Raw genomic sequence first — 10,283 nt, 5'->3', positions numbered from 1 at the left:
AAACCTGAGTCACTCCCTTTACATTACCTGCTGTTTTTTCTTCATAGCCCTGACATGAGATGAAATTCTTATTTATTTTCTTGCTTACTGTCTGTCTCCCCTACTAGAATGTAAGCTCCAAGAGGGCAGGGATCTTTCTTGTTCCCCACTATGTGCTCAGGGTCTAGAAGAGTGCCAGGCGGAGTACGCACTCAATAAAGATTTATTGGTTGAATGAATGAAAAGATGGGTGAATTAATGAACAGTTTTTACAGATTCGGAGAGGTATTTTTGAATACAAGAGAGAAGCTGAGGGAATAGAACATCAGCTCAAATACTCTTAGCCAAGTGGGCAATCCTGCTTACTCAGAGGTATACCGGATGCCAGTTTCTCAGAAGAGGATTTCAGAGACATTCTGCAACTTGCTTTATAAGGTACCCAAGCATTTAGCTTCTCCTGACATCTGTGCTAGGGGTGAAGGCAGGGAATCCTTGGGGCTTTCTAACTCTAAAGACTGTCCCAGTTCTTGACTCTAGGAAATGCCTCAAGCTGAGCTTAGGACAGAGGAGAACATTTTTCTAGTAATAAACAGTTTCCTGGTGCCAGTCTGAGGAGGGTGCTAATTCTCACTTCCCCCACCTGCATGGCAAACTTGTCCAGGGAGCTGTGGGGGGTGGCGGTGGCAGGCAACTTTCATTTGGCAGTGCCACCCAAGGACTAATCCTCAGTGGGATGTCAGAAAGGGGAGCCCTGGACCACCAAGCATCCAGGTTCCAGGCCTAGAGCCAGGGCTGGGCGGCTCACATTTCACAGCTCTCTGTGTCACTCTGTCTCTGGGCAGCCCCCTTTTAAGTTATTTACCTCCCTCCCCCCTTATGAAAAGAATACATGTTTGATGTAGAAAACTTAAAAATCAGAGAAAAATGCAATGGAAAAGAAAAATTACTCACGCAAAGTTAACCACTGTTAACAATCCAGCATGAGCATTTCCCATTTTTTTCTTATACATATTTGCCAAAAATAGTATCATGCTCTATATGATTTTATAAATAGCTTTTTTTCACTTAGCTCTGTATTTTGACTGTCTTCTTGTATGAGCATTTGCCTTAACTATTTTAAACTTAATTGCTTTATTTTTTATAAAATATTTTTATTAGAAGATCGATATCTGCTTGTAAGAGAAAAAGTAAATATCTGTTGCACAAAGTGAAAATACTTTTAAGTCTCATCCCTCAGAAATAACTACTGTGAACAGTGTAGTGCACATCTCAGGGTATTTTGTGTTGCATATATCAATGTGTATGTACTTACACAAGTAGGATCAAATTAAACAACTAAAAATACCATTCTGTAGCTTTTTGCCCCCACTTCATCTTTCTTTATAATTATACACTAAGTCACCTCAATCTTTTTAGATAGCTACGTCCCTACTGAAGGACTTTTTTTCTTAATTCCAAACAATGCTTCAATGACTGTGTGTGTGTGTGTGTGTGTGTGTGTGTGTGTGTGTGTGTGTGTGTGTGTGTGCGCGCGCGCACATGTGATTCTGGGGATAATTTTCCAGAAGTGGAATTCAGAGTCAAAAGGAATGAACATTTAATATAGATATTGACAAAGTGCCCTCCAAAACCATTGTTCTAGGCTGGCTGGTTAGCTTAGGAGCGTGTGGTAGCTGGTAACACCAAGGTCACGGTTCAGATCCCCTTACTGGCCAGCTGCCAAACAAACAAAACCATTGCTTTAACGTCAGGGGCAGAGCCTGATATTTCACCAAAAAAAAAAAAAAAATGGTGTTGCTAATCATTTTCATCTTTGTTGGTTTGATGGGCAAAAGATGGCATTTCATTTTGTGTTTCTTTATTATTGAAACTGGGCATCTTTTCATGTTTGTGGTCATTTGTATTTGTCTTAATTACCTATTCTTGTGAGGCTTTGGGGAGATAATTAAGTTATAAGGGTGGAGCCCTCACAAATGGGATTAGTGCCCTTGTAAAAGAGACTCCTCAGAGCTGCCTTGCCTGTTCCACTATGTAAGAACAGAGTAAGAAGGTGTAGTGAGGCCCTCACCAGACACCAAATCTGCCGGTGCCTTGATCTTGGACTTCCCAGCCTCCCGAACTGTGAGAAGTAAATTTCCATTGTTTATAAGCTGCCCAGTTTATGGTATTTTGTTATAGCAACCTACTGGACTAAGATAGTCGGTACTTTGCCATATTTGTTAGATATTTCCCTCCACTTAAAACATGGTTTTAAATAGCTGACTATTGGCATAATGATGTAATATTTCACTTCAGCACTGTGATAAACAGCTCTTGTGAACATACATTTTTTTGTTTGTTTAGGAAAATTTGCCAGAAGTGGAATTTTTATTGGGTTAAAGGCATGCACATTAAGGTTCTTAATACATATATACAAAATATCCTCCAGCAAGGTTCTGGTCAAGATGGTGGAATAGACGGTCCCCAGTGTCACTCTCTCCCACAAATCAACCAATTTACAACTATAACAATGTAACTTCAGCCAACCTGGGACCGCTGGACCTTAGGGAAAGAGGGGGAGAGACTTACAGAGTTCATGAAGGCAGGAGAAACCATGATGAGAGAAAGAAAAAACTGCTCAGAGCATTTTGGGCTGCGGCCACTTTAAGGCTGCAACTGCTGAGCGCATGGAGCAGGAGACAGCAGAAGCCGCAGCTGTGCCCTTCAGATGAAGTTACTTGGAGGTGGCAGGGGAGAAGAGGGCCTTGGTGGCCCCCAGGACAGCAAGACCACTAATGGGGTTCCCATGGATCCACGCAGGAGTGAGGAGCCAGAACAGCTGAAAAACGGGAGCCATTCAGAGGTGGGTGAGTCATTGCAAGGGACCAGCGCAGAGCCCTCCCCATGGGAAGTGTTTGGAGCACAGGTGGTGGGGAGACCGGCCCACCGGGAGAACACTGGGACACTGCCGATCCACCCCCCAATTAGTGCAGGACCACATAGAGGAGACTGGTCAGGAATATAGAATTGCATGGGGTACAGCTTGCTAAAAAAAACTCAGTCCCAGATCAGAGTTTCTACACAACCCAGGTGCACAGGGTCTCTGGAGAGCTGGAAGTACCTATAAGGTCAACCATTAAACCTTGAGCTGCACAAAAAGCCTTCCCTAGGGAAACAGAAGCAAAGCAGAAATTTAGCTCAACCACACAGCTCAAGTACTGGTTCCCGCAGGAATTTCCCCCATTTTAGAAGTAAACAAAGGACAAAAAATTGGTTCTGGCCCAGGCAGAACCAGCACCTAGGTGCCTGCCAGGGTCATGAGGTATGGAGCCAGGGACTGGACCCCTGCCCACAACCACTCACACCAACAGTGCCTTGGGGCCCTACCTGGCGAACCAAGGCATGGAGAAAGGAACTGGACCCTCCCTCCCACAACCAGGCACACCACACCAGCGCCTTGGGGCCCACCCAGGGACCCAAGGCATGGAGAAGGGGACCGGACCCCCTCCCACAACCAGGCACACTGTGCCAGCACCTCGGGGCCTGCCCAGGGGCCTAAGGCATGGATCCAGGGACCAGACACTCCCCACAACCAGGCACACTGCCAGCACCAAGGAGCATTCCAAAAACATCACCTCCATGTGGGTGGGCCACTACAGCCACCACAATAACCATGGCTGCCACGAACGTGGTGAGATCACAACCTCCATGCAGATGGTCCACCAGCCACTAGAGTGCATTGACACAAGGAGAGTCACTAGCAGAGATAAAGAAAAGAAGAGGATGTCTCTCTCCACAGAGCCCATTTCAGAGTGACAGAAGAAGCATCTGCTCTATGATAATATTGGGGGACCTGACCACACCTCTCAGCATTGGACAGATCATCTAGGCAACAAATCAACAGAGTAACCATTACTCTTTCAGAGGGAGAGAAGAAATCTAGGGTAATTAGAGGGGGGGAGGGGGAAGGAGGGGGGATGGAGAGAGATTGGACAAGGGGCATAAAGAATAATTAAGATTTGTAACAATATATATGCTAGTAATATTGATTTGATCAACATATCTCAATGCTGAACCCAAAAAATATGTATAATCAATTTTGATTCAATTAAAAAATAAATAAATAAATAAATATGTATATGTATATATATATATATGTGTGTGTATATATATATATATATATATATATATGTGTGTGTATATATATATATATATATATACACTCACATATATATCTCCTCCAGGAAAAAAAAAGAAAAAATATCCTCCCTCCGGGAGATGGTACCATTTCACACACTCCTGCCAGCAGTACATAAGTGCCACTTGCTCATGTTCTTGACAAGATTAGATGATATTTTTGGCTTGGCCAATTTGATAGATGTATTAGTTTCCTAGGGCCACCGTAATAGATTACAATAGACTGAGTGGCTAAAAGCAACAGAAATTTATCCTTTCACAGTTCTGGAGGCTAGATGTCCAAAATCTAGGTTTTGGGGCTGGCGCGTTAGCTCTCTTGGTTAGAGCATGGTGCTAATAACAATAAGGTCAAGGGTTTGGATCCCTGGCTAGCTGCCCCCTCAAACAAAGAACAAGAGGAACTGAGGGCCGCCCTCTCTGCTGCAACCAGGCAGGCAACAGAGCACACCTGGGGTCCTGAGGTAGGAGCCGAGAGCTGCCCACTCCTCCTGCAATCAGGCAAGGAGCACACAGAAAACACCACTTTAACGCAGGTGGCCCGTGACAGCCACCGCCATAGCCACGTCTGCCGCACAAGTGGCTCGATGCCACAGCAGTAACCATAGCCACTGTACAGATAGCCTGTCAGACACTCGACTGCATTTGCACAAGGAGAGTCACTAGTGGAGACCAGAAAAAGGATGTCTATTTTTCCTTGTGATTTTTCTTTTTACACAGTTTATTTAGGAGAGTGCTGTTTAATTTCTACACATTGTTAATTTTCTGTTTCCTTCTGTTATTGTGGTCAGAGGACATATATTCTATGGTCTTAGTCTTTTTAAATTTTTTAAATATATTAAGACTTGTTTTATGGAAAAAAAAAAACCAACAAAAAAAACTCAGCAACAAAAAATACAAAATCTAGGTTTCAGCAGGACCACACTCCTGAAGTCTCTAGGGCCTAAAGAATCTTTCCTTGCCTCTTTCCTTGCTTCTGGTGGTTGCTGGCAATCTTTGTCATTTGTTGGCCTGTGACAGCATAATTCCAAATTCCATCTGTCTTCACATGCCTTTCATCTTTGTGTCTTTACATGGCTTTCATATAAGGACACCAGTAATTGGATTCAGGACTTACCTCAATAGTATGACCTCATCTTAGCTAATTACATCTAGAAAGACCCTTTTTCCAAATGAGATCAGATTTTGAGGTTCTAGGTTGACATGAATTTGGGGGGACACTATTCAGTCCGGTACAATAGGTAAAACAGGGTTTATTATTAAGGTTCAGCTCTTATTGAAAGGAAACACACACAACTACAACAGCCCAGAAATGCTGATGACAAATAATGGGGCATCTTAACTGTGCTGGTTGGGCTGAGTCTGGGAATGTGCCCCACCTGAGGCAGGTGATGAAATAAGCATGTTCTGATCCTGCCACCCTGAGCTTGTCATCAGGTACTGTAGCATTAACATGGAATAACTGTAAGAATGTTTCCTGCTTTGTTATTTACCAGTACATTGCCCTCAAATCGTTGGGGAAAATGTAACATGAGGTATTTCGAAAAGCTCATGGAGAAATAGAATTAAAAGATAATACTAATCTTTCCATGAACATTTTTTTTTTTAAAAAAGATGACCGGTAAGGGGATCTTAACCCTTGACTTGGTGTTGTGAGCACCACGCTCAGCCAGTGAGCGAACCGGCCATCCGTATATGGGATCCGAACCCGGGGCCTTGGTGTTATCAGCACCGTACTCTCCCAAGTGAGCCATGGGCCGGCCCCCAGTAAGGGGATCTTAACCCTTGACTTGGTGTTGTCAGCACCACGCTCACCCAGTGAGCTAACTGGCCCCTCCATATGAAATCCAAACCCATGGCCTTGGTGTTATCAGCACCACACTCTCCCGAGTGAGCCACGGGCTGGCCCTCTTTCCATGAACATTTTGAAGTATCCTTGTATAGTTGGCAATCTTCAACCCCCGTAGTTATCCTCTACATGATGCTGAAATCATTCTGAAAAGTCTTAGAATAACCTAACCTCTACTTTGGTTCGGGTCTTGATTTGACCCCCAGAGCTGTACTGCCTTTGGCAGGTCATAATTTCTGTAGGCCTCTACTTCATCTTCATGAAGATATACCTTAGGTAAGACAACTGGGCAATTTCTAGGTTCTCTCCTATCTCTGTGTAGGTTTCCTGACCTGTATCTTCACCTATCAGAGAAGATTCTGGATGACCCAGTGCTGGCTGAGTCACATCAGGCTCTAGATAAAAGACGGCAGGTGGGTTAGTCACTTACCTTCCCAGGCCAGGCAGTTTGCCCAGCTACAAAAAAGGACTATTCTACACTTGCTTAGTGATTTCCGACACTCTCCTCTGCCACTCCCAGCCAGGTGGCACAGCTTCAGGCTTCCGAGGTCACCTATAGCCATTGGCCCTCACCAGGAGCACAGCATCAGCCTCCTAGTCTCTCTGCTTTCACTCCCACTCACTTCCAATCCAATCGCCTCACAGCTGCCAGAGTAAGGTTTTTGTAAGACAGCTTTTTGCTTCCTTGCTGAAGGAATTTTCAGTAGCTACTCACTATAATTTTGGTAAAATCTAGATTATTCACTGTGACTCACCAGGTACTGAATGATCTGGTCCCAGTTTACTACCCACCTTTAACCCCCTTCAGCTACCCAGGGCTTTTAGTTTTTCAAACACAGCAGTGATTTCCCCACGTGGGGACCCTCAAACCTACTACTTCCTCTGCTTCGCCTCTAATAACGTCCAACCTAAGTGATTGACCTTTCTCATCTTCAGCTCTCAGCTCTTCTGAGGCTCCCCTCACCATCCTCTCACTCCTGGATATTCCATCTCCTGGGACTGTTCCCCAGAACTCTTGGTCTGGTGTGTAATTACATAGGGTGGCATTTATAGTGTTTCCCCAACAGGAGTTCAAGGCTTACATGCTATTTTACCACCGTATGTCCTGCTAGCTCAGTGCCTCACACAGTGGCCACCCAAGCATTTATTGAATGAATGACCAGATTATGTTCCTTGAACCCCTCTTCCTCACATGCCTACTGCTCCAGCCTTCCAGCACAATCTGGTTTTGAGTCCTTAGCATCCACGTCTCTCTGCCAGCAGATCTGTGCCAGGATCTGTGACTGCTAAGTGCATTATGACTCTTTTTTTTTTTTTTTTTTTTTGTCGTTTTTTCATGACCGGCACTCAGCCAGTGAGTGCACCGGTCAGTCCTATATAGGATCCGAACCCGCGGCGGGAGCGTCGCCGCGCTCCCAGCGCAGCACTCTACCAAGTGCGCCACGGGCTTGGCCCGCATTATGACTCTTTTAATACTCACAAAAAACCCATGCAGTAGGTACTTCTATTTCCCCATTTTACAGATTAAAAAACTGAAGTTCAGCAAAATCAATGCCTCACGCTTGGTCCACATAGCTATAACTAGTGGAGAGTTCAAGCCCATCAAGTAAACACTCATCAGAGTGGAACTTTGATAGGATGCTATGGCCCAGAGGGGTATGGCAGCTTACCAAAAGACACTCAGCAAGTTAAAGGCACAATGGAGACGAGACCCTGGGGCTGGGTTCAAGATCCCTCATGCCAGGGTTTATTCCCCAGCTGAGTGCTTCCCCATGACCAAGACAGTTAGCGCTCCTCTGCGTGACTTAAGAATGGAAATGTCAATTTAGAAGCCAAAGTTGAAGGTAACAGCTCCAACTCTGGCTCATGTTTTGAAAACTACAATTCTTTAGAAGTTAATGGAAAACTCAAAATAGCAGAGTCTCCCCTTTAGATGTTTGCGGAGGGCTTTGAAGTGGTCTCAAATAACTGACAAGTGAAGATCACGTAGAGTTAATAAAGCACCCAATGCAGAAGCAGATCTAAAGGACGATTTACATTTATTTGCTGATGACTCTGACTAAACATACTTCAAACAAAGCGGAAGTGAAAGAGTCTGTTTGTTACGTGACGATATTTCTTGCCAAAAGCTAGAGGTGGTCTGTGAAGAATAACTTGAGCATCATCTTCAAGCTGAGGCCCCAGCTCCGGGCAAACAGCCGGTGGGTGGACCTGGTCCTTCTGGCCTGGATGGGGATCTCTGGGGAACTACTCCTGGTTCTCATACTTGTGCTTGATGTGTTTCCACAGCTTCTGCATTTTAAAGACAAGAGCCACTAACTTTAACCTTTGCCTCTAACGTTTTACAACTACTCCCACTGCCCTGATCTCTGAAATAAACTCAAGAGAAACACATGCCATATCCTGCTTAAAAACATACAGTTGTGGTGGGCAAACTAGAAGCAATGCTAGCCTTGACACACAATTCCTAACATTTACAAAATACTTGATGCTCTCAATCACCATGTGAAGTGGGAAGGAATGATCTTACTTTTACAGAAAATTGAGGTAGAAATTGAGGAAACTGTCCAAAAGCACACAGTTACTAAGGAACAGAGCCTGGAAGATATCTCAATTCTTCACCTCCCAGGTATGACCTGTGAAGTACTAAGTTCATGGTCCCTAAATATTTCACACTGAGCCATTTTTTTATTCCTTGGACCTAAATTGGCTGAAATTCACATTCCTAAAAGCACAGAAAAATGGATGGGGTATGACAATGTACTTAGATGCCTTTCCAGATTCGTGGAAATGGCCAACAGAACCACTTATAGAAATGGGACACTGGCAACACTTTCATGTGGGCAGGAAGTTGCCCTGGCCACAGGCAGTACAGTATTAGTGGACAGAGCCTTCCTGTCCACTAATACTGGAATTAAAAACACAAGTGAATAGTGAAACAGGGTTAACTGAACAAGGCATTTCCCAGTATGGCCACAATTTAATGATATAAAGCATGCACAGCACCCAGCACAGTGCCTGGTACACAAAAAGTCTAATGGTGTTGCTATTCCCTACCTTATGCTTCCACTTTCCCCTGAAGAATGTAACAAATGTTATTTTTCAGTGGTACCACCTACCAGGCATTGTGGCACCTTGCCTGCATCTCATATAATTCTCACAATAATTCCCTAAGGTAGTTACTATTATTACCTCCATTTCACAGATAAAACTGAAGCTCAGAGAAGTTAAGAAACTTGCCAAATTTAAAGCCACAGTTATTAAGTGACAAGGCCCAGAATTCCCATCCAGGGCTCTCTGATTTCATAGCCCCTACTTTTTTTGTTTGTTTGTTTTTTTTTTCTTAAAAGATGACCGGTAAGGGGATCTTAACCCTTGATTTGGTGTTGTCAGCACCACGCTTACCCAGTGAGCTAACCGGCCATCCCTATATAGGGATCCGAACCTGTGGCCTTGGTGTTATCAGCACCACACTCTCCCGAGTGAGCCACGGGCCGGCCCATCATGGCCCCTACTTTTAACCATTAATACTAAGCTGCTTGAGTGGGAAGCCTTGGGAACTGAAAGCTCCATCTAAAAAGGACAGCCACGGTGCCCTAGTAGATACCCTTTTAATGACCATTACCTGCTCAAATCTGCCCTTGAAATCCTAAGAGACAGGGGTCCAGGGTCCGGCCCTGACATGCCACTGACTTCCTAGTTGTGTGGCCCTAGTAAATTCTTTGCTCTCAATGAGGCTTTAGTTTTCGCTTCTGCAAATGGACAAGTGGGTATGTGAGGTGGGTCATATCAATAATTACAACCCCTGCAAAGTTGGATCAATTAACCTCGTTTAACGTTTTAAGGTTCACACCAGGCTAAGGGGACAGACAGCAGTCTCGAGACAGAAGACGCCCACGGTTTATCTCCTTCGTGGTAAAGGTAGACTGAGCCCCATCCCAACTCCATTCCCACTATCACCCCTCAAGCGGGCCCAAGGTCAGGGATGGCCCAGGCCCTCACCCCCTCGTTGATGTGCTCGTAGATCGCGTCCGCGCCTTGATCGAAGGCGCGCTCGAAGAACAGGGCGCCCACGACAATGGTAAGGGCGAAGGTGGAAGTCCTGCGGAAAAGCAGGGAGTACAATCTCGCTGTAAACGTCGGACCCGCCATGGTTCTTCACTGCTGAACTCGCGCCACCGCGCCTGTGTCTCGGTCGACCTCTCTCTTCAAAGGTGCTCAACATGCAACGCTTTATGGGATTTGTAGTTCCTCTGAATCTCAGTGCTCGTTGTTTTCAACC

General features: G+C 44.9%; 1 protein-coding gene across 1 annotated transcript; it reads right to left on the bottom strand.

Moving 5' to 3' along the window:
* Window positions 1–8,023: 8,023 nt before the first annotated feature.
* Window positions 8,024–10,219, bottom strand: LOC134370889 (cytochrome b-c1 complex subunit 9). Its single transcript, XM_063087811.1, has 2 exons — window positions 10,004–10,219; window positions 8,024–8,293 (listed from the first exon to the last, which is right to left on the bottom strand). The coding sequence occupies exons 1-2, from the start codon at window positions 10,151–10,153 to the stop codon at window positions 8,249–8,251; spliced, it is 195 nt and encodes a 64-aa protein (XP_062943881.1). The 5' UTR covers window positions 10,154–10,219; the 3' UTR covers window positions 8,024–8,248.
* Between the last annotated feature and the right edge of the window lie 64 nt (window positions 10,220–10,283).

This window comes from Cynocephalus volans, chromosome 2 (assembly GCF_027409185.1).
Source record: "Cynocephalus volans isolate mCynVol1 chromosome 2, mCynVol1.pri, whole genome shotgun sequence".
In the NCBI taxonomy this organism is placed as follows: Eukaryota; Metazoa; Chordata; class Mammalia; order Dermoptera; family Cynocephalidae; genus Cynocephalus; species Cynocephalus volans.
The sequence above is the reverse complement of the archived record's forward strand: the minus strand, read 5'-3'. Positions and strand labels throughout refer to the sequence as shown.